The following is a 24,502-nucleotide window of genomic DNA, read 5'->3' on the forward strand; positions in this document are numbered from 1 at the left end:
CCGCGCTCCCCCTTCCGCACTCCCCCTCCCTCCAAAAGTTTAGCCAGCAGCAGCGAGCGGGGAATAGCTTTACCGGCATGAAGACGTCAGTCATCAGTAGTGTTGTCCGGATCATGAACGATTCGGATCTTTGATCCGAATCTATTTTATGAGTCGATCATCCGAATCATCAAAATAAACGATTCGGATCGCAAAAGGGGCGGGGCCAGGAGCAACACGCCCCCTCTCAGCGGGCAGCGGGGTCCTGGAAGCAGGGATCGCTCTGTTGGATGGGAGGCAGCCTTGCAGGGAGACAGGTAGATGAGAGAGAGGGGACATGGGTGCCACTGCCAGATATGTGTAGAGCACACATACTGGCTGCAATGTGCTGCTCATTATAGGCTGTCTCTTCCGTAGTTGTGCTGCACAGTGAACACATTGGAAGCTTTTGGCTCAGCTCAGTAACTTTGCAGACACTGTGATTGAAAGGCAATATAATCCTCCTGCACTCGGCACTAAACAGCTGCACTTATCTTCTGGGAATGCTTTCTTTCACTGTGCGACCTTTTCTTTCAAAGTGTACAGATGAACATATAGGTGAAATATATGTAAAGCATATGACTTCAGCATGTGGGTATTACGTGCAAACATTTCTGCTCTCTGCTCCTCCCTTCTCTGTCCACTCCCTGCCCTCTGTCCATCTTCTCCCCTTCTCTGTGTGTCCACCCCCCTCCCCTTCTCCTGTCCACAGACCTGTCCTGCTGTTCATTTCACCCCCGAATGCTTCCGGTAGTAAAATGATCCGAGATTCGGATCAAAGATCCGGATCTCTTCAATGATCCGATTCGAATCATCCGGATCATTGAAAAGATCCGAACTTCCCATCTCTAGTCATCAGAGGAGATCCATCGCTCTGCGTGCCGCTGGTTGGTCTCCGTCTCTCCTGCAATGCACTGACCAATCACGCTCTTGCAGTACTTCCTGTGAGAGCGTGATTGGTCAGTGCATTGCAGGAGATGGAGACCAGCCAGAGGCACGCAGAGCGATGGATCTCCTCTGATGACTGACGTCTTCATGCCGGTAAAGCTATTCCCCGCTCGCTGCCGCTGGCTAAAATTTTGGAGGGATATGGAGTGCGGAAGGGGGAGCGCGGAAGGGGGGGGGGCCCTAGGTGAGGGAGGGGGGGAAGCTTCCCCCTCTCCCCGCCGCTCTGTGTGCCCAATTTCCCCCCTTCCTGCGCTGTGCCGGCTCTGGGGCCCCCTGATTCGGATAACGGTGTAATGGAACTATTCATAGCCGTTATCATAACCGGTACGGCGCCGATTTTTCATATGGAGAATAACGGTATAGAAGACAGAATGCGATGAACCGGCGCGTCCATTTCATTGTGCGGCTAAATAGCCGTTTCCGCAGCAGAGGCTGTGCTTGTGCAGTTTACGGCTTTGTAAAATGCACAAGTGCAGAACACTCCCAGCCATGAGAATGTGATTGATAGAGGTGCGCAGATGCACCTGTATATGCTCAGTAGCCGTGACCACAGCCATGTGCAGGGACCTTTTGGAGGGGAAGGCCTGGAAGGCATGGAAACTACAGCAATAGACCTGATAGACTGCTAGAGGCTTGAAGAAGCCACAGATAAGTAAATCTAATCCCCCACTACCTTGGGTACCCTTTTAAGCAGGGCCACCCCCTGAGGGAAGATGCTGTCCCTGTGCCTGGAAGTTTTTGTTACAACTGACCATTATCTCCTGAAGGGAGAATTTTTGAAGATGGAATGCGCATGGTGAGAGAGATCAGAGGCTCTCTTTTCTTGCACCTGCTAGTCATGCAGGAAAGGTAGACTGCAACCAATTATTCTGGCTACTAAACACACACGAGCACAGTCAACATCAAAGAACAGGCAGGGGAATGTTAAATTAAACAGAGATATTGGGATAAAATAGTCGCAACTCTGATGTTTGTCACTTACCTGTCAGCTGCATTGTCTCCATGGTTACCAGTCTGACTCTTGTCACAGGTTCCTCAGTGGGAACAGACACTTGCTTCAATGTAAACCGGAGAGGCACCAGCTATGGATACTGTCAGAAAAAGGCTGACAGCTATGTGGCCTGTGACGCTAGGTAAGCACCTGTTTTTCTCATATATAACAATAATTTCAAGCCATCCTCTGTATGCATCATGTCCCCCCCCCCCCCGATTGGCCATGGCGCAGTGTCCAATCACCCCACACATTCCCCCTCCTGCCCTGCTGCCTGTGATTGGCTGGGGAACTGATGGGGCATGTGTGCTGCTACATGGCATGAGCTATGTCCACAGTGACAGCACGTGTACGACTGCCTCATGCAACATAGTGCATGCCACCTGCTAAGAATAAACAGTGGCGGCTCCAGGAATTTTTTTTAGGGGGTGCTATGCAGGTGCTGGACCAATTTCCGGGGGAGCTGACGACCTGCGGCGCGCGAAGCGCCGCGGCAAAAAATGGGTGTGGCTGGCGAAAAAATGGGCGTGGTCATGAGCGGATGAGGGCGGGGCTAACTGTAATTTAAAGTGAACCCAGGGTGAGAGTGATATGGTGGCTGCCATATTTATTTCCTTTTAAACAATTTTAGTTGCCTGGCAGCCCTGCTGATCTATTTGGCTGTAGTAGTGAACTGAATTACACCAGAAACAAGCATGCAGCTAATCTTGTCAGTTCTGACAATATTGTCAGAAACCCCTGACCTGCTGCATGCTTGTTCAGGGTCTATGGTTGAAAGAATTAGAGGCAGAGGACCAACACGGCAGCCATGCAGCTGGTATTACTTAAAAGGAGATAAATATGGCAGCCTCAATATTATTCTCACCTCGGGTTCCCTTTAAAAGTGCAACGCAAAGACAGAGGGCCCAAGTTTTGGTGACCCTTTTCCCAGAAAATTCACATAATTGTGCAGGTTTTCTCAAGAAAATACACGTAATGTGAGCAGATTTTAACAAAAAACACGTCCAATGACCCCAATATGCACAATCGTTATCAGATATGGCCCCAATATGCACAATCGTTATCAGATATGGCCCCAATATGCACAATTGGTAGCAGATATGACCCCAATATGCACAATCGTTATCAGATATGGCCCCAATATGCACAATTGTTATCAGATATGGCCCCAATATGCACAATCGGTAGCAGATATGGTCCCAATATGCACAATCGGTAGCAGATATGGTCCCAATATGCACAATCGGTAGCAGATATGGTCCCAATATGCACAATCGGTAGCAGATATGGTCCCAATATGCACAATCGGTAGCAGATATGGTCCCAATATGCACAATCGGTAGCAGATATGACCCCAATATGCACAATCCGTAGCAGAAATGACCCCAATATGCACAATCGGTAGCAGATATGACCCCAATATGCACAATCGGTAGCAGATATGACCCCAATATGCACAATCCGTAGCAGATATGACCCCAATATGCACAATCCGTAGCAGATATGACCCCAATATGCACAATCCGTAGCAGATATGACCCCAATATGCACAATTGGTAGCAGATATGACCCCAATATGCACACTCGGTAGCAGATATGACCCCAATATGCACAATCGGTAGCAGATATGACTCCAATATGCACAATCCGTAGCAGATATGACCCCAATATGCACAATCGGTAGCAGATATGACCCCAATATGCACAATCCGTAGCAGAAATGACCCCAATATGCACAATCGGTAGCAGATATGACCCCAATATGCACAATCCGTAGCAGATATGACCCCAATATGCACAATCGGTAGCAGAAATGACCCCAATATGCACAATTGGTAGCAGAAATGACCCCAATATGCACAATCGGTAGCAGAAATGACCCCAATATGCACAATCGGTAGCAGAAATGACCCCAATATGCACAATCGGTAGCAGAAATGACCCCAATATGCACAATCGGTAGCAGAAATGACCCCAATATGCACAATCGGTAGCAGAAATGACCCCAATATGCACAATCCGTAGCAGATATGACCCCAATATGCACAATCCGTAGCAGATATGACCCCAATATGCACAATCCGTAGCAGATATGACCCCAATATGCACAATCCGTAGCAGATATGGCCCCAATATGCACAATCAGCATCACCTGAAAAAGAAAAGAAAAACCCATTTACTCACCTACAGCCAGAAGACCTTCTTTCCCGACCTCCTGTTCCGACCTCATTGTGGCGCGCAGCGCCCGCGCGCCCACGATCCTCTTCCTTCCCGACGTCACGACGAGACTTCCTGCCTGCATGCAGAGAGCAGGGCTACGGGAAAATGGCCGCCCAAAGCCATGCACTGCAGACTCGAAGTCTGCAGAACAGGGCTCCGGGCGGCCATCTTACCGTAGCCCTGCCTGCTGCTCCGTGCTGCCGCTGTGTGAACTGACTTGGCGTCTTTTAGACGCCTGAAGTCAGTTCACTCCAGGGGGTGCTTTGGGGGTGCTTGGACAATTCTAGGGGGTGCTCGAGCACCCCCAAGCACCCCCCTGGCGCCGCCCCTGAGAATAAATAACCAGGTTAACCAAGAATTAGTCTGCTGCAGAATCTAAACCAAGAAGAAAGCTGGTTAAAACACTTAACGACCGCCTAACGCCGATAGGCGTCGGCGAGTCGTTAGTGGTATAGCATGGAAACGGCCACTCGATCGAGCGGCCTTTCCATGCTAGTTTACGGAGGCTGTCTCCATGAACAGCCGGAGAGCCGCCGATCGCGGCTCGCCAGCAAACTGTAAACAGGCGGGGAAGAAATCCCAGCTGTTTACATCACAGCAGCGCCGTGACATAGATCGGCGATCCCCGGCCTCTGATTGGCCGGGGATCGCCGGCATATGATAGGCTGAAGCCTATCCTTCAATGCGCAGGACGGAAATCCGTCCTGCGCAGCCCATGGAGGGAGAGGGAGGTAAGGGGAAGGAGGGAGCGCCGAAAACGCTGGGGAGGGGGGCTTTGAAGAGCCCCCCCCCCCCCCCGCAGATCACAAACAGCTGGCGGCGATCAAACCCCCCAGCAGGACATCCCCCTAGTGGGGAAAAAAGGGGGGAAGTCTGATCGCCAAGGCTCAATCCTGATCGGTGCTGCGGGCTGGAGAGCCCACGCAGAACCGATCACAGCAGAAAGCCCTGGTCCTTAAGTGGTTAATACACTCATTGGTGATTGTTAGAGTTGGGCCGAACGGTTCGCCGGCGAACGTGGTTCGCGCGAACGTAGGTGGTTCGCGTGCGGGTACCGCACGCGAACCTTTTGCGGAAGAAGTTCGGTTCGCCCCATAATGCACTGAGGGTCAACTTTGACCCTCTACATCACAGTCAGCAGGCCCAGTGTAGCCAATTAGGCTACACTAGCCCCTGGAGCCCCACCCCCCCTTATATAAGGCAGGCAGCGGCGGCCATTACGGCCACTCGTGTGCCTGCATTAGTGAGAGTAGGGCGAGCTGCTGCAGTCTCTCATATAGGGAAAGATTAGTTAGGCTTAACTTCTTCCTGGCTGCATACCTGTTCTGTTCAGTGAGCCCTCAGCCCACTGCATACCTGTACTGTGATCCTGCCACTGCATACCTGTTCAGTGATCCTGCCACTGCATACCTGTTCAGTGATCCTGCCACTGCATACCTGTTCTGTTCAGTGAGCCCTCAGCCCACTGCATACCTGTACTGTGATCCTGCCACTCCATACCTGTTCAGTGATCCTGCCACTGCATACCTGTTCTGTTCAGTGAGCCCTCAGCCCACTGCATACCTGTACTGTGATCCTGCCACTGCATACCTGTTCAGTGATCCTGCCACTGCATACCTGTTCAGTGATCCTGCCACTGCATACCTGTTCTGTTCAGTGAGCCCTCAGCCCACTGCATACCTGTACTGTGATCCTGCCACTCCATACCTGTTCAGTGATCCTGCCACTGCATACCTGTTCTGTTCAGTGAGCCCTCAGCCCACTGCATACCTGTACTGTGATCCTGCCACTGCATACCTGTTCAGTGATCCTGCCACTGCATACCTGTTCAGTGATCCTGCCACTGCATACCTGTTCTGTGAACCCGCCACTGTATACCTGTTCTGTTCAGTGGACCCGCTACTGTATACCTGTTCTGTGAACCCGCCACTGTATACCTGTTCTGTTCAGTGGACCCGCCACTGTATACCTGTTCTGTTCAGTGGACCCGCCACTGTATACCTGTTCTGTTCAGTGGACCTGCCACTGTATACCTGTTCAGTGAACCCGCCACTGCATACCTGTTGTGTTCAGTGAACCTGCCACTGCATACCTGTTGTGTTCAGTGAACCTGCCACTGCATACCTGTTCTGTGAACCCGCCACTGTATACCTGTTCTGTTCAGTGGACCCGCCACTGTATACCTGTTCAGTGAACCCGCCACTGTATACCTGTTCTGTTCAGTGGACCCGCCACTGTATACCTGTTTAGTGAACACGCCACTGCATACCTATTGTGTTCAGTGATCCTGCCACTGCATACCTGTTCTGTGAACCCGCCACTGTATACCTGTTCTCTTCAGTGGACCCGCCACTGCATACCTGTTCTGTGAACCCGCCACTGTATACCTGTTCTGTTCAGTGGACCCGCCACTGTATACCTGTTCAGTGGACCCGCCACTGTATACCTGTTCTGTTCAGTGGACCCGCCACTGTATACCTGTTCAGTGAACCCGCCACTGTATACCTGTTCTGTTCAGTGGACCCGCCACTGTATACCTGTTTAGTGAACACGCCACTGCATACCTATTGTGTTCAGTGATCCTGCCACTGCATACCTGTTCTGTGAACCCGCCACTGTATACCTGTTCTGTTCAGTGGACCCGCCACTGCATACCTGTTCTGTGAACCCGCCACTGTATACCTGTTCTGTTCAGTGGACCCGCCACTGTATACCTGTTCAGTGGACCCGCCACTGTATACCTGTTCTGTTCAGTGGACCCGCCACTGTATACCTGTTTAGTGAACACGCCACTGCATACCTATTGTGTTCAGTGATCCTGCCACTGCATACCTGTTCTGTGAACCAGCCACTGTATACCTGTTCTGTTCAGTGGACCCAACACGGTATACCTGTTCTGTTCAGTGGACCCGCCACTGTATACCTGTTCTGTTCAGTGGACCCGCCACTGTATACCTGTTCTGTGAACCCGCCACTGTATACCTGTTCTGTTCAGTGGACCCGCCACTGTATACCTGTTTAGTGAACACACCACTGCATACCTATTGTGTTCAGTGATCCTGCCACTGCATACCTGTTCTGTGAACCCGCCACTGTATACCTGTTCTGTTCAGTGAACCCACCGCATCAGTGCGCATACCTGTGCAGTTAAGTGAACCCACCTACCTACGTGAGTGCACGCAGTGTGATATACCACTCCGTGCATACCCAATATGGACAAAACAGGTAGAGGAAGAGGAAGAGGTAATGGCAGAGGCAGAGGAAGGCCACCCGGCAGGTCTGCGCGAGGTCGTGTAAATGTAATTTCGTGTGGACCTGGCCCACAGTACAGTGCTCGGAAGAAGGCACGTCCCATCACCTCCCAAGATTGTCAGGACGTGGTTGAGTATTTAGCGACACAGAACACCTCATCTTGCTCAGCCACCAGCGCTACTACTAGCACCACTTCCGCTGCATTTGACACTTCGCAAGAATTATTTAGTGTTGAAATCACTGATGCACAGCCATTGTTGTTACAGCCAGATGAATTTTCACCAGCTAATATGTCTGAGTTACGCGGCAACACTATGGATGTAACGTGTCAGGAGGATGAAGGACCTACTGATGGTGCAAGTTTGGATTTGTCTGAGGCAAGCGAAGCTGGGCAGGATGACTACGATGATGACGGTAATAGGGATCCTCTGTATGTTCCCAATAGAGGAGATGAAGAGGGGGACAGTTCAGAGGGGGAGTCAGAGAGTAGTAGGAGGAGAGAAGTTGCTGAAAGAAGCTGGGGCAGCTCTTCGTCAGAAACAGCTGGTGGCAGAGTCCGGCACCATGTATCGCCACCTATGTACAGCCAGCCAACTTGCCCTTCAGCATCAGCTGCTGAGGTCCCCATAGTGCCCACATCCCAGGGTGGCTCAGCGGTGTGGAAATTTTTTAATGTGTGTGCCTCAGATCGGACCAAAGCCATCTGTTCGCTCTGCCAACAAAAATTGAGCCGTGGAAAGGCCAACACTCACGTAGGGACAAGTGCCTTACGAAGGCACCTGGAGAAAAGGCACAAACAGCAATGGGATGGCCACCTGAGCAAAAGCAGCAGCAGCACACAAAAGAAAAGTCACCCTCCTTCTCCTCTTCCTCCTTCAGGTGCATCATCTGCTTCTGCCGCTTTCTCCCTTGCACCTTCACAGGCACCCTCCTCCACTCCGCCTCTGCCCTTGAGCGGTTCCTGCTCCTCTGCCCACAGCAGCAGTCAGGTGTCCGTGAAGGAAATGTTTGAGCGGAAGAAGCCACTTTTGGCCAGTCACCCCCTTGCCCGGCGTCTGACAGCTGGCGTGGCGGAACTGTTAGCTCGCCAGCTGTTACCATACCGGCTGGTGGACTCTGAGGCCTTCCGTAAATTTGTGGCCATCGGAACACCGCAGTGGAAGATGCCAGGCCGCACTTATTTTTCGAGAAAGGCCATACCCCAACTGCACCGTGAAGTTGAGAGGCAAGTGGTGTCATCTCTTGCGAAGAGCGTTGGGTCAAGGGTACACCTGACCACGGATGGCTGGTCTGCCAAGCACGGGCAGGGCCGCTACATTACCTACACAGCCCATTGGGTGAACCTGGTGGTGAACGATGGCAAGCAGAAAGCGGCGGACCAAATTGTGACACCTCCACGGCTTGCAGGCAGGCCTCCTGCCACCTCCTCTCCTCCTGCTACATGCTCTTCGCTGTCCTCCTCCTCCTCCTTGGCTGAGTGGCAGTTCTCCTCTCCAGCTACACAGCCCCAGCTCCGCAGGGCCTATGCTGCATGCCAGGTACGACGGTGTCACGCCATCTTAGACATGGCTTGTCTCAAAGCGGAGAGTCACACTGGAGCAGCTCTCCTGGCTGCTCTTAAGAAACAGGTGGATGAGTGGCTGACCCCGCACCACCTGGAGATAGGCAACGTGGTGTGCGACAACGGCAGCAATCTGCTTGCCGCTTTGCATATGGGGAAGCTGACACACATACCCTGCATGGCACATGTCATGAATCTAGTGGTTCAAAGATTTGTGGCAAAGTACCCTGGCTTAGCGGATGTCCTGAAGCAGGCCAGGAAGTTCTGTGGGCATTTGAGGCGCTCTTACACAGCCATGGCACGATTTGCAGAAATTCAGCGTAAAAACAACATGCCGGTGAGACGCCTCATTTGCGATAGCCCCACTCGCTGGAACTCGACCCTGCTCATGTTCTCCCGCCTGCTAGAACAGAAGAAAGCTGTCACCCAGTACCTCTACAACTGGAGTAGAACGAAACAGTCTGGGAAGATGGGGATGTTCTGGCCCGACAACTGGACACTGATGAAAAATGCATGCAGGCTCATGCGGCCGTTTGAGGAGGTGACCAACCTGGTGAGCCGCAGTGAGGGCACCATCAGCGACTTAATTCCCTACGCGTACTTCTTGGAGCGTGCTGTGCGTAGAGTGGCGGATGAAGCTGCGAATGAGCGTGACCAGGAACCATTACGGCAGGAACAGGCATGGGACCAATTTTCATCAGACCCAGCTGTTTCCTCAACACCTGCGGCAGCACAGAGGGGGGAGGAGGAGGAAGAAGAGAGGTCGTGTGCAGAAGACGAGTCAGACTCAGAGGATGATGAGCAAGGTGTTTCTTTGGGGGAGGAGGAGGAGGAGGGGACAGCGGCAGGAGAACAACCGCAGCAGGCGTCGCAGGGGGCTTGTGCTGCTCAACCTTCCCGTGGTATTGTTCGCGGCTGGGGGGAGGAGGTTGACTTACCTGACGTCACTGAGGAAGAGCAAGAGGAGATGGAGGGTACTGGATCCGACTTTGTGCAGATGTCGTCTTTTATGCTGTCCTGCCTGTTGAGGGACCCCCGTATAAAAAACCTCAAGGGGAATGAGCTGTACTGGGTGGCCACACTACTAGACCCTCGGTACAGGCACAAAGTGGCGGACCTGTTACCAACTCACCGGAAGGTGGAAAGGATGCAGCACATGCAGAACCAGCTGTCAACTATGCTTTACAATGCCTTTAAGGGTGATGTGACAGCACAACGCCAGCAAGGTACCACTGCCACTAATCCTCCTCCCGTGTCCACGCAGTCAAAGACAGGACGCTCCAGCGATCTCATGGTGATGTCGGACATGCGGACGTTCTTTAGTCCAACGCCTCGCCGTAGCCCTTCCGGATCCACCCTCCACCAACGCCTCAACCGGCAGGTAGCCGACTACCTGGCCTTAAGTGTGGATGTAGACACTGCTGTGAACAGCGATGAGGAACCCTTGAACTACTGGGTGCGCAGGCTTGACCTGTGGCCAGAGCTGTCCCAATTTGCCATCCAACTTCTCTCCTGCCCTGCCGCAAGCGTCCTCTCAGAAAGGACCTTCAGCGCAGCTGGAGGCATTGTCACAGAGAAGAGAAGTCGCCTAAGTCACAAAAGTGTTAAGTACCTCACCTTTATCAAAATGAATGAGGCATGGATCCCGGAGGGCTGCTGCCCGCCCCAAGACTAAGTCAGTCCCCGCACACACAGCATCTCTGCCTGCACGCCGTGTGACTGGCTGCCTGGCCTGCCCCAAAAAGACTAAGTCGCTCCCAGTCCCTCCACACAGCATGTTTGCCTGCAGGCCGCTTCACTACCTTCTCCGCCACCACCAACAGGGTCCGGGACTCCAGGCGGATTGCTGAATTTTTTAGGCCGCTGCTAGCAGCGGCCGCTGTAATAATTTTTATGGTGCGTGTACATGACTGCCTAATTGTTCTGGCTGCACTGAGGGCAGCTGCAACAACAAAAGAAAAGGCATGAACATGCGCCCATTCCCCTTCGTGATCATTACCTTGCCGTGGTGAAGGGGCTTGCGTATCACAATGAAGCAATGACCGGCGCCTAGATGAGTGTCTCGGGGGGGCACACAAAAGATAATAAGGTCGTTGCTTCATTGTGGTCAGACCAAATTTGATCAGCTGGACAGTCACTGTTCTGTCATTCAGCTACATCAGCCAGGCCGACCATATGGGCTGTAAAGCCACCAAAACCTGCACTCTCGCCATGGTGCGCACCAGTCCAGCACGGCCGTCACTAGTACAAACAGCTGTTTGCGGTGCGTTACACGGTGAGTTTGGTGTGTCAGTGTGAAGCAGTACCTTAATTACACTACCTGATTGATGTATACACATGCAAGATGTTTTAAAGCACTTTAGGCCTGTCATTTAGCATTCAATGTGATTTCTGCCCTTAAAACGCTGCTTTGCGTCAAATCCAGATTTTTCCCGGGGACTTTTGGCGTGTATCCCACTCCGCCATGCCCCCCTCCAGGTGTTAGACCCCTTGAAACATCTTTTCCATCACTTTTGTGGCCAGCATAATTATTTTTTTTTTTCAAAGTTCGCATCCCCATTGAAGTCTATTGCGGTTCGCGAACTTTAACGCGAACCGAACGTTCCGCGAAAGTTCGCGAACCCGGTTCGCGAACCTAAAATTGGAGGTTCGGCCCAACTCTAGTGATTGTTACTGATGGCCTCTCACCATGCAGACATGTTGTTTAGCTCCCTTTCAGTCAATGTCTTCTGCTTTGTGAATAGGGGAGAGGGATGATGAGCAGGAGTGAGCTGCCGGTCAGAGGTGTAGCTGGGGTTTTCAGCGGGGGCAAAGACAGTTTTTGCGCCCCCCCTTCCCTCAAGAGATGACTCTTTGTACAAAGTGGGCATGGCTACACATCAGAATCTGGTCGTGGTCATGGGTGGAGTCAAATGTACAGATGCTGTTTAGCTACCCCATTCCCCATTTAGATAGCCAAATGTGCCCCCTTCTCCTGTTCAGATGGACTAGATCTGCCCCCTACAGATAGACTGCTTGTGCCCTCTACAGATAGACTAGATGTGCCCCCCCTTTAGATAGCCATATGTGCCCCACTTTTTCTGCCACTGTTAACGCTTCTGCACTCCTCTGCAGAGGGAAGGAGAGAAGCAGGGGCACTTTGGGCAGCCAGCGAGCCGCCTCTCATGCATTGGGGGTGCAGCCGCTGCGCTAAGCTCCCTCACAGTTCTTCCCCCGGGAACATATGTTCCACCTTGCCCCCCCCCCCATAGCTACGCCTCTGATGCTGGTGCCTGTCCCTACCTGCAGCTAAGTTAAAAGCTGGGATCTCCGTTACAAGAATAAAGTCTCTTGAGTAGTCACATACACCGCGTAGAGGTAGCCCAGTGTCGTATGTGTCCTAACTCTGGCCCTGTAACATGCATAGCACAAACATGCACGCAGGGCCAGTGCTGAATGCGTGGATGTTTGTACTATGCATGCTACAGGGCCAGAGTTAGGACACACGACACTGGGCTCTCCAGCTGTTAAGGAACTACAAGCCCCAAAATGTATTGCAGGAGTCTGACAGCCACAGTCATGATTCATAATGGCAAATGCATTGTGTGACTTGTAGTTCCTGAACAGCTGGAGATCCAAGTTTGCCTATCACTGGGCTACCTCTACGCGGTGTATGTGACTACGCAAGAGACTTTATTCTTAGCTGTAGAGACAGCATTGATTGCTGCATTATTTTTATACAATATACAATATACAATAACATTTCTATAGCGCTTTTCTCCCATAGGACTCAAAGCGCTTAGGCTCTCTCAGATTCAGTAATTGGTAGTAGGATGAAGTATTCACACAACAGAAGTTATAATTCTGCAAATGCCAAACTGAACAGGTGGGTTTTCAGTCTGGATTTAAAAATGGATTTGCATAATTGCAAACTTAGTGCAGTGCGATTGTGCAAGCCCGCTGCAGGAAAATTGCACCGCACCATTCCATGTTTAAATTACCATGAGGCAGAGTGCGCCGATGGTGATTTGCATTGCTCCACCCCCCACTCAGTGATGTGCTCCTTGCTGGACAGGAAGTACACCACTGAATGTTGAATGATCACCACATGCGCGCCACACTGCTACTGGTGCCATTGACTCCAGTGCAATTGTGTTCCGAGCTGTACCACTCAGCAATGGACTGCAGAGTCTGCCTTAATGGCCACTGCGGCGAGGAAGAGTACCGCAACGTGATGGGCTATATGTACAAGGGGCCTTTGTAATTGAGTGAATAGAACGCTTTTGCACTCAACAAGCAAATGAGTACTAAAAAGAAAGCCAGATAGGTAATATCAACGCTAACATAATCAGGAACAGCTGATTTTAAGATACTTTCTCTACTTTGGAAAGTCCTGAAAAGTTATTTTACAAATAAGGTAGAAACATAAACATGGCCAGATGCTTTAAGAGATAAGTTTTGTAAACCAACCTATATGTTTCCCCTCAACTGTTCCTGTATGTTTTTTACAGTGATGTCAAGTGCGGAGTGCTGTTCTGCTCCGGAGGCAGCAATAACCCCTCAGTCAGTGCATCTGTTGCATCTGTTGCAAATTGTCGGGCAGTCTTACATTCATCGGGAATGGTGCAGAATGGGACAATGTGTGGCGATGGAAAGGTAAGTGCACAGTGAAACACACTTTCCAAGTCTGCAAATTTGACGAAGTAGTATATAACTCATTAGATTTATGAAAGGTAGCCCCCTTCCCCCATACTCGCAGTAGATATTCACCAAAATGACCACAAATTATTATTTTGGACAGTAAAAATCTAGTGTGCTTAGGTAGCCTTACAGACAGACTTGCAGTATACGGAAGAGATCTCATGCCCTGGAGGGAATAGCGGCAAGTCAGAAGCCAGCATTTTCAGAAGTGGGCCATTTTCCACTTGTAGCATTTTACAATGTGATTCTGATCGCAATTGGATCTCAAAACGCAAACTAATGGAAATCATGAGGGAAGGTTTCCATTAGTGTGCTTTGATTGGAATGTCATTTTTTTTTCCCCCTCCGATGGCAATCGTTGTCTGCTGCATGTTTCATGCAAATGGCCACCTATATAAAGTAATGATGTGATTTTTCAGCAGTTTTGGTGTTCTTCCTCATTAGAAATCACAAACGTACTGCAATTGCGCCATATACCCGACAGACTGTGGCGGAATTGCAGTGCTGCAAAATAGAAGAAACACAAACGCATCGCAGTGCAATTGCAAGTTTCCTAGTGGAAAACATACCTAAAAGTGTAACTGTCTGGCATAAAATCATTTATTTTTATCTGGTAAACAAGTAATACGATGCTAATCAGGCAATCCAAAAGTTAAAATCTCTATTACTTTTCTTGTTTATAAATGATCATTCCCCAGTTTACCTGACTCTTATTTGGTATGTTGCCGCACACAGGAAGTTGCAGGGCATGCACGGTTGTCTTTTTTTGCTTCTTTATTTCCCCTCAGACTTAACTAATGTACAGAAGCAAAAAAAGGACAACCCAGCATGCCCTGCAACTTCCTTTTTGCTGCAACATACCAAATAAGAGTCAGGTAAACTGGGGAATGATCATTTATAAACAAGAAAAGTAATAGAGATTTAAACTTTTGGATTGCCTGATTAACATCCTTATTACTTGTTTACCAGATAAAAATAAAGAATTGATTTTTGATTTTATGCCCGACAGTTACACTTTAACAACTAAAGTTGGTTGAGGTGGCTAATAAGAACCGCTTCAGCTGATACTCAGGTGTGTGCAGAGCAGCCCCCCAACCAGCAAACAACCTGCCCTGGGGATCAGCTCACCCTCAGTGACGGCCAATCTCGTTGTTCATGCTGCTCGCCCGAAACGTGATGTCACGCACGCCTCCCTGCATAGCAACACAGCATGGTGTCAGCTACACAGCTGACACGCGTCTCTGCAGCCTGGCCCAGCGATGTCACCCAAGAGGATCGGGTGCCAATCCCCGACGGGCAACATCTATCAAAGGTGTGTACGCACCTTTAGTATTTCCTGGTGGTAAGTGTAAATTATAGCACTATACTGGCCACTAATAGGGATGGTCGGAAAATTGGTCGGAGTTTTCCTGTATAACACCTAAAAAAAATCTCTCTCTCAATCTCTCTCTCATCAATATAATCAAGTAGGGAATTGCAGATTTTCAAAACAGCTTATATACCATAGCTGGGATTTGAACCCAGGACACAGTGTGTAGTAGGTATCTGTCTTACCCTCTAGACCATGAACTACACTACATGCTTTTCAAAAAGTACAAATCCTTAAACATGCTACTTTTTCTATTGAACTGATCATAATGGTAGTATGGTTTATGCTAGGCCAGCTTTAGCATGTAGTGTGGTTCATGGTCTAGAGGTTAAGACATATATCTACTACACACTGAGTTCTGGGTTCTAATCCCAGCTATGGTATGTTATCTGGCTTTTCAAAAAGTACAAATCCTTAATCATGCTACTTTTTCTATTGAATTGATCATAATGGTAGTATGGTTTATGCTAGGCCAGCTTTAGCATGTAGTGTGGTTCATGGTCTAGAGGGTAAGACAGATGCCTACTACCCACTGCATCCTGGGTTCAAATCCCAGCTATGGAATATAAGCATGCTTTTCAAAAAGTACAAATCCTTAATCATGCTACTTTTTCTATTGAATTGATCATAATGGTAGTATGGTACAATGATGCTAGGCCAGCATTAGCATGTAGTGTGGCTGATGGTCTAGTGGGTAAGACAGAGACCTACTACACACTGAGTCCTGGGTTCTAATCCCAGCTATGGTATGTGAGCTGGCATTTCAAAAAGTACAAATCCTTAATCATGCTACTTTTTCTATTGAGTTGATCATAATGGTAGTATGGTACAATGATGCTAGGCCAGCTTTAGCATGTAGTGTGGCTGATGGTCTAGTGGGTAAGACAGAGACCTACTACACACTGAATCCTGGGTTCTAATCCCAGCTATGGTATGTGAGCTGGCATTTCAAAAAGTACTAATCCTTAATCATGCTGCTTTTTCTGTTGAATTGATCATAATGGTAGTATGGTGCAATGATGCTAGGCCAGCTTTTGCATGTAGTGTGGCTGATGGTCTAGTGGCTAAAACAGAGACCTACTACACACTGAGTCCTGGGTTCTAATCCCAGCTATGGTATGTTATCTGGCTTTTCAAAAAGTACAAATCCTTAATAATGCTACTTTTTCTATTGAATTGATCATAATGGTAGTATGGTACAATGATGCTAGGCCAGCTTTAGCATGTAGTCTGGCTGATGGTCTAGTGGGTAAGACAGAGACCTACTACACACTGAGTCCTGGGTTCTAATCCCAGCTATGGTATGTGAGCTGGCATTTCAAAAAGTACAAATCCTTAATCATGCTACTTTTTCTATTGAATTGATCATAATGGTAGTATGGTACAATGATGCTAGGCCAGCTCTAGCATGTGGTGTGGCTGATGGTCTAGTGGGTAAGACAGAGACCTACTACACACTGAGTCCTGGGTTCTGATCCCAGCTATGGTATGTTATCTGGGTTTTCAAAAAGTACAAATCCTTAATCATGCTACTTTTTCTATTGAATTGATCATAATGGTAGTATGGTACAATGATGCTAGGCCAGCTTTACCATGTAGTGTGGCTGATGGTCTAGTGGGTAAGACAGAGACCTACTACACACTGTGTCCTGCGTTCAAATCCCAGCTATGGTATATAAGCTGTTTTGAAAATCTGCAATTCCCTACTTGATTATATAAGTGGATGGATGGATGGATGGATGGATGGATGGATGGATGGGAGGAGGGAGTTTAAAATTTTTCCGACGGAATTCCGAATACGTCGGAATTCCGCGGAACAGCTCTGGAATACCGTCGGAATTAAACGGTAGCGGAATTTCGGTATGACGGTATGCGGAATTGTATCGGAAACGGAAATGGGCTCTTCCGACCATGCCTGGCCACTAACTTAGTCATCATCTGTCTTCTGGTTGGTCTTAAAACATGGGATTATGGGTGTGGCCAGAATATTCTCCAGAGTGTAGGGTAAATGTACCATAGCTGTGGGTTGAGTGTTTGTTCATACTTTACTACTGAAGTTTGCCTCTTTAATTATCGCTCTTTTTTTGTTTGTGGTTTCCTTTAGGTTTGTTACCTTGGGAAATGTGTGACTGTTAATAGTGCCTTCCGTTCCGCGGACTGTTCTGCTGCCTGCCCAGGACACGGGGTGAGAAATTACATCTGACTCTGTAGTATAACATGTTAGGGCACACATTACATTTTGGTCCATTGACTTTATAGAATATAAGGTAAGTGTGAATCTATAGGCACATCACATCACAAAGGACAACTGAAGCGCGAGTGACATGGAAGATGCCATATTTATTTATTTTTTAAGCAATACCAGTTGCCTGCCTATCCTGCTGATCCTCTGCCTCTAATGCATTTAGCCATAGACCCAGAACAAGCATGCAGCAGATCAGGGGCTTGATTCACTATGCGGTGCTAACCTACTCAGCACGTCTAAAGTCTTTAGGCGCGCTAACCAGGGTGCTAAGTAGGTTAGCACCGTTTTTCTCAATCAGATCGTGCACTAAGTACCATGTGCAAGGTTTTACGCGCGCAAAGTCCTATGTGCGCGCTAAGTCCTATAGGCTTTAATGGGCACTGCACTTCGCGCGGAGCGCCCTGCACTCTGTGCAGTGCGCGCGTAAAGTTTTACACGCATAAAGTTTTGCGCGTGTAAAGTTTTGCGTGCAAAAAGCTTGTTTAGACGTGCTAAGGGGGTTTTCACAGGCGTGCTAACAGTTAGCACCGCTTTGTGAATCAAGCCCCATGTGTTTCTGACACTATTGTCAGATTTGACTAGATTAGCTGCATGCTTGTTTCTGGTGTGATTCAGACACTACTGCAGCCAAATAGATCAGCAGGGCCTCCAGGCAACTGGAATTGTTGAAAAGGAAATAAATATGGCAGCCTCCATATTCCTCTGACTTCAGGTGTCCTTTAAGCCTGCGCCCCAAGTTCCATTCTCTATTGTTAGATTATGCAAGCATCTAACATTTGTACTAAACGCTACAATCTGTTACTACACTCTAGCAGTGACCATGTTGTCAGGAGTCAGGGCTTCAAATAAGCCCCATTAGTATAATAGTCATTTTACCTGGGTGATTTATTGATTTTTCCTTTAGGTTTGTGACCATGAGCTGCAGTGTCGTTGCCAGGAAGGCTGGGCACCTCCCAACTGTGACACCACCTCAGATACCAGTATGTATTGCACATGAGTGATCCTTATACAAAACGTACGGTGTGTTTAGGATATTGGCACTAATCAAATTCATCTTTTTTTCCTGAGCTTTCTCCCATGAGTTAATTTTTCAACTTATTTTAAAATTACTTTTCAGTACCTAGCCATGCAAAACATAGGTAAAAAAGTAATATCAAACTTGTTTTTATAATTTAATTACATGCTGTCCACTTTTAAAGCAAGCCTGAAGCTGAAAAAATATGGTATAATGAATTGTATGTGTACCTCTTGCTACCTAATACCAAGTAGCTATTTGTGCCTCCAGGTATTAGGTAGCTAGAGGTGCCCCCGGCTGAAGGGAAATCCTGTCAGTGGAATGCTGAGACCTGGGTGAGTAACCTCTCATTTATGCTCCACTTGTGTCTCTGCATAGGAAGGAGGCACTCGAGGAGGGGAGTGAGATGCCTTTCCATCATAAAGCGCCTGTAGGCACGAGCCTACAGTGCCTTATAGTAAATCCGGCCCTGGGACATATACAGTGGTTTCCAATTAGTAAACACATTTTTATAACCTTTTTCAGAAGACATCAGTGATATCATGTTGAATGATGACAAAGTCTCACAGTATATCTCAGCATTGTCCAGGCATATTATTTCCATGTTACTTATTGTTTGTGTTGTCTTTTCAGATATTGGCATCATTGTGGCGATAGCCCTCATTGCTCTGGCTCTAGTGACTGGACTTGTCTTAATGTTTGTGTTCCGCAAGAAAATGACACGCTGTGGATCGAGGTGTGTAGGGCAATAGTATAAGAGTGAATTGGTAGTGTCAGTGGACACCTCTCCTCTCACTCAAAGGAGTAGCTATGGGTGGGCAAGGGGGCACGGCCATTGCACCCTCAAGTGCTTGAGAGGTGGCTCGCTAGCTGCCTGAACTGCCCCTGCTTCTCTCTCTCCCTCTGCAGGAGCGTTAACAGCAGCAGAATAAGGCTATCTAAAGGGGGCACATCTGGCTATCTAAACAGGGTGAAGGGGGCACATCTGGCTAACTAAAGGGGCACACATTTGGCTATTTAAAGGGGGGCACATCTGGCTGAATGGGTTGAGGGGGCACATATAGCTCTCTAAATAACGTTTGACTCCACCCATGACCACATTTTGATGTGTGGCCACGCCCATTTTTCCAGAGGGGGGGGGGGGGGGCGCAAAAACTATCTTTGTCCCCGGGCGCTAAAAATTTGAGCTACGCCTCTCCTCTCACTCACCTCAGAGCTCAGTGATCTCCAGGTGCACTATGTAAACTTCATATCATTAACGTGGGCCTAAAGTGTAGAAATAAATTCTACACTGCCAGCACAGTCCACAGAAGTTATAATAGTTTAGGTTCCCTTTAAGGTATGTACATGAATGCAATTTAATGCTAGAGTATAATAAATAAATGTTTAAAAACTGACCTTTATTGCCAGAAAATACAGGTTTTGTTATTTAGCCACACCTAAAACTTGTGCCATAGGAGGGCAGCCAGGAGGTAGTTCTTAAAGCAGCACATTAATGTTGTGTGCCACTGAGCCAGCCAATCAAAGGGAGATGGGGTGAAGGGAGGAATGTATTGCTAACTACAATATTCACAGTGACACACACACTATGGCGCATACTATGGCGCATTGCTCCCCTCCTGCTTAAAGGGAATCTAAAGTGAGAGGGATGTAAAGGTTGCCATATTTATTTCCTTTTAAACAATGCATATTGCCTGGCTGTCCTGGCTGTCCTGCTGATCCTATGTCTCTAATAATTTTAGCCATAAACTCTAAACAAGCATGCAGATCAGGTGCTCTGACTAAGTTCTGACTGGATTAGCTGCATGCTTGTTTCAGATGTGTGGTTCAAACACTATTTCAGCCAAAGAAATCAGCAGGATAGCCAGGCAACTGGTATTGCTTAAAAGGAAATAAATATGGAAGCCTTGCTTTAGGTTTTATTTTACAATGCAATCACCAGGTGCTGCAGTGGGTAAAAAAATATGATGAACAGTCCTAATAAGTGTTATTCTGGCTCCTTTTCACTTTGGAATATACACTTTAGGTCCACTTTAAAGGGAACCCGAGGTGAGAGGGATATGGAGGCTGCCATATTTATTTACTTGTAAACAACACCAGTTGCCTGTCAGCCCTGTTGATCTTCTAGTAGTGTCTGAGTCAAAACCCTGGAACAAGCATATGGCTAATCCAGTAAAACCTGAGTCAGAGTACCTGGTCTGCTGCATGCTTTTTCAGGGTCTATGGCTAAAAGTATTAGAGGCAGAGGATCAGCAGGGCAGCCAGGCAACTGGTATTGCTTAAAATTAAATAAACATGGCAGCTTCCATATCCCTCTCACCTCGGGTTCCCCTTAATGCAGCCACATGGTTAGAACCAATCACAATTAGCCAGGAAATTGTTTGCTGTCTCAATGAGACCAGTACACTAAAGTCTCATACAGTCTTGTTTTCCGCCCAACTATAGTCCAAACTTCTCTGTTGGACAATAGGTTGGGTGTATGTACACGGGGAAAACGACTAGATAACTGACTGGTAAGAGGCAGTTTGCCTAATCCATAGTGTTGAGCCAAAACTTTCGTAATTTCGTGTTGCCTTAATTACGGGCATGAATTTTGCCACTATGACAGGAATTAATAATTTCGTACTTGCCATAGAAACCGTAATTCGGAAATTCTGTAAGCGAAATTTCGTAATTTCGTGTTTCATCATTCATAATTTCATGTTTTCTATAGAAACTAAGTTATTTTAGTTATGAAAATGACGTAATTTCGTTTCCAATAGTAACTGTGCACATTTAGGTAATGACGAAACTCAGGAAAGTCACTCATTGATTGCAATTATTGATAATGCAAAGGCCCCTGCACATGCTGTCGCTTTAAGTGTATCAGGATGCTCTATCTGCAGCCACTTATAAGACAGGTGCTCTTTGCCATGGTGCACTTAGTGGTCATGTTGAGACACTTGGTTTTGGGCCTTGCAATATCTGATAATGCCAAGGCCCTTGCACGTGCTGTCATTTTAAATGCATTAGGAGTCTCTGCCTGCAGCTACTTCTAAGACAGGTGCTCTTTGTAAAGGTGCACCTAGTGGTCATACATGCTGAGACACTTGGTTTTGGGCCTTGCAATATCTGATAATGACGGACGAATTTCCGAAATTCTGATTTGTTTGTGTTAGGTAAGCGATCATAATTATTTAAAAAAAAAGATCGTAATGATGAAATTCCCCATAAATGCAAAATTCTGCGTAATTTCGTGAAATTCGCAAAATTTCGATTACGGCCATAATTGCAATTTAGCGAACTACGCGACATTTCGCATAATCGTAATTAGGTCATTACGCTCATCACTACCGATCCAACCGGCAGCAACTGACCAAATATCGTGCAGGTTGGCCACCTGTGTACAAGTCGTTTGAATGACTTGTTTTTTGAATGCGGATATGGTGCACAAACAAAGTATTTAAATGAATTGTTGGTTGTTTAGTTGGTCAGCACATTTGTATGTACTGGTTGTGCAAACAACAAGTCATGTGGTTTGTCATGTTGGGCTGTTGGTTGTGCATTAAGTTGCATTCATGCACATACCTTAAAGGGAACCTAAACTGATAAAGGCATGTATTTTTCCTTTTAAAATAATACCAGTTGCCTGACTCTCCTGCTGATCCTATGTTTCTAATACTTTCAGCCAGGGTCGGACTGGGACACTAAGGTCCCACCAAGGAAGTTTCAGCCTGGGGCCCGCCCCCTCTCCTCCTCCTCCCCGTCTCTCCTCCTCCTCTGATCCCCTCTCCTCCTCCCCTCCCCCCCCCCCCCACATTTTTTGGGCTCACATATACATGTACTCTAGAAATTTTGCATGATTTTATGGTAGGGAATAGATTGTGAGCACTTCTGAGGACAGTCTCCAATAGGGAGATGTCCACATGCGGCGCGCGCAGCAAAAATAAATGGGTGTCACCACGCACTGGAACATGGGCGTGGTCATGATGGGTCATGGGCAAAAAAAAAAAAAAACACAAAATAAGTAGCGGTGTTATTCACAGAGATTAGGTCCGACCAGATACATTTTAGATAAAATCATCAAGTAGTTACATGCCTCATGATAATTCATCAAGTAGTCAAATGGCAGCAGATTTTCTGACAAAATGCAATCAGATGGGCGGCAGATATCCCCACAAAATGCAATCAGATTGGCAGCAGATATCCCCCCACAAAATGCAATAAGATTGGCAGCAGATATCCCCCACAAAATGCAATAAGATTGGCAGCAGATATCCCCTACAAAATGCAATCAGATTGGCAGCAGATATCCCCCCACAAAATGCAATAAGATTGGCAGCAGATATCCCCCACAAAATGCAATAAGATTGGCAGCAGATATCCCCTACAAAATGCAATAAGATTGGCAGCAGATATCTCCCACAAAATGCAATCAGATTGGCGGCAGATAACCCCACAAAATGCAATCAGATTGGCGGCAGATAGCCCCACAAAATTCAGTCAGATTGGTGGCAGATTTCCCAGTTTAGGTAGGCAGGTATATAGGTGTCCCACACCCCATAATAGATGTACCCAGGTCTAGGTGTCCCCAGTTTAGGTAGGCAGGTCACCAGTTAGTGGGGGCCCCCATGGTGGAAGGGGGGGAAATGGGCACAGAGCGGCGGGGAGGGGGGTAAGCCTCCCCCCTCCCTCACCTGGAGAGTTTAGGTAGGCAGGCCACAGGTGTCCCCAATTAGGTAGGCAGAGAGCCAGGTCTAAGTCCCCCCCCCCCCAGCTTGGAAGGAGGGGCAGTGGGCACAGAGCGGTGGGGGCTTCCCCCCCCCCTCACCTAGGGCCCCCCTTCCACGCTCTCCCCTCCAAAATTGCAGCCAGCAGCGGCAGCGAGCGGGAATCACTTACTGGGATCAGATAGCTCTGCATGCCACTGCTGGTCTGGTCTCCTGCACTGCACTGTCCAATCACGCTCTCACAGGAAGTACTGCGAGAGCGTGATTGGACAATGTCAGTGCAGAAGACCAGACCAGCGGCATGCAGAGCTATAGCTCTCGGTAAGCCATTCCGCTGGCTGGCTGCAATTCTGGGGGGGCGAGCGCGGAAGGGGGGGCCCTAGGGGGGGAGGCTTTCCCCCCTCCCTGGCCCGCCGCTCTGTGCCCGCTTTCCCCCTTCCTGCGCTGTGCCCCCTCCTTTTCAGCACTGGGGCCCCAGGAGGCGGGGCAGCCGGGGCCCCCGATGGAAACATCGGCACTTCGCGGCTCAGTACGAGCCTGCTTTCAGACACAGCCCCTGAATAAGCATGCAGATCAGGTGCTCTGACTGAAGTCAGACTGGATTAGCTGCATGCTTGTTTCAGGTGTGTGATTCAGCCACTATTGCAGCAAAGAGATCAGCAGCACTACCAGGCAACTGGTATTGTTTAAAAGGAAACATCCATATCCTTCTCAGTTTAGGTTCCCTTTAAGAGAATATACTATAGTATATACTATCTTTATGGCATTGTTATGAAGACCATCTCATATCGATTAGACAAAAAATGGGCTGTGTAGTTTAAAAAATATTTAGCTAACTGCTGACAGCTATTTTGTCTATGACAGATCTCCATCTGCTATAGCTGGTGCCACAAACCCAGCATACATTGGACCACAGGCAAGAAAGAAGTCTGGCTCCCATCTGTCCACACCAGAGGTAAGCAATTACCAAACCATGGGCACCAGTGCAAATGTTGGCCACCACCTACACTGTATATGCCATACCTTCAGAGTGTTCTCCCCAGGCTCTTTGGAGCACCCGGCTAGTTTTGGTGAGCACCCGGCTGTCTTTGCTCACCTCCTCCTATGCTCTGAGCAGAGAAGTGACGGCCCTGCATTCTCTCATCACACCCAACACGCTACTTTTTCATGCTGGAAATTTTTTTGGGGGAGAACACTGACCTGTTTGGGACACATCACCCAAAGTTGACTCTCCAAGACCAGCCACAGTATGAGAGGGGAGTAAAGAGAGTCAATGTAATGGTTTGTTAATGATTACCACTATTCAAAGCATGTTTAGAAGTGATCATTAGCATTGCAGGATCAATAAAGAGGTGATGCAGCAACTTGAGGAGGGCCCCTCAGGTCCAGGGGCCCTGGTGCATCCCTAATTTATATTCTACTGGTTTCACTCCTCCTGACACAAAGACGCATATTCCTTGACGCAGTGTTCCCCAACCCTGTCCTCAAGGCCCA

At 48.3% G+C, this 24,502-nt stretch overlaps 1 protein-coding gene across 2 annotated transcripts in view; it reads left to right on the top strand.

Moving 5' to 3' along the window:
- Window positions 1–24,502, top strand: part of LOC137562915 (zinc metalloproteinase-disintegrin-like VLAIP-B) — a 163,900-nt gene that overhangs the window by 109,839 nt on the left and 29,559 nt on the right. For both annotated transcript variants that reach the window (XM_068274728.1, XM_068274729.1), the window contains exons 15-20: window positions 1,997–2,099; window positions 13,481–13,625; window positions 17,144–17,224; window positions 18,189–18,264; window positions 18,933–19,035; window positions 23,873–23,963. In XM_068274728.1, coding sequence (XP_068130829.1) covers window positions 1,997–2,099; window positions 13,481–13,625; window positions 17,144–17,224; window positions 18,189–18,264; window positions 18,933–19,035; window positions 23,873–23,963 — 599 coding nt within the window. The remainder of the gene's footprint in view (window positions 1–1,996; window positions 2,100–13,480; window positions 13,626–17,143; window positions 17,225–18,188; window positions 18,265–18,932; window positions 19,036–23,872; window positions 23,964–24,502) is intronic.

Source organism: Hyperolius riggenbachi, chromosome 3, assembly GCF_040937935.1.
Source record: "Hyperolius riggenbachi isolate aHypRig1 chromosome 3, aHypRig1.pri, whole genome shotgun sequence".
In the NCBI taxonomy this organism is placed as follows: Eukaryota; Metazoa; Chordata; class Amphibia; order Anura; family Hyperoliidae; genus Hyperolius; species Hyperolius riggenbachi.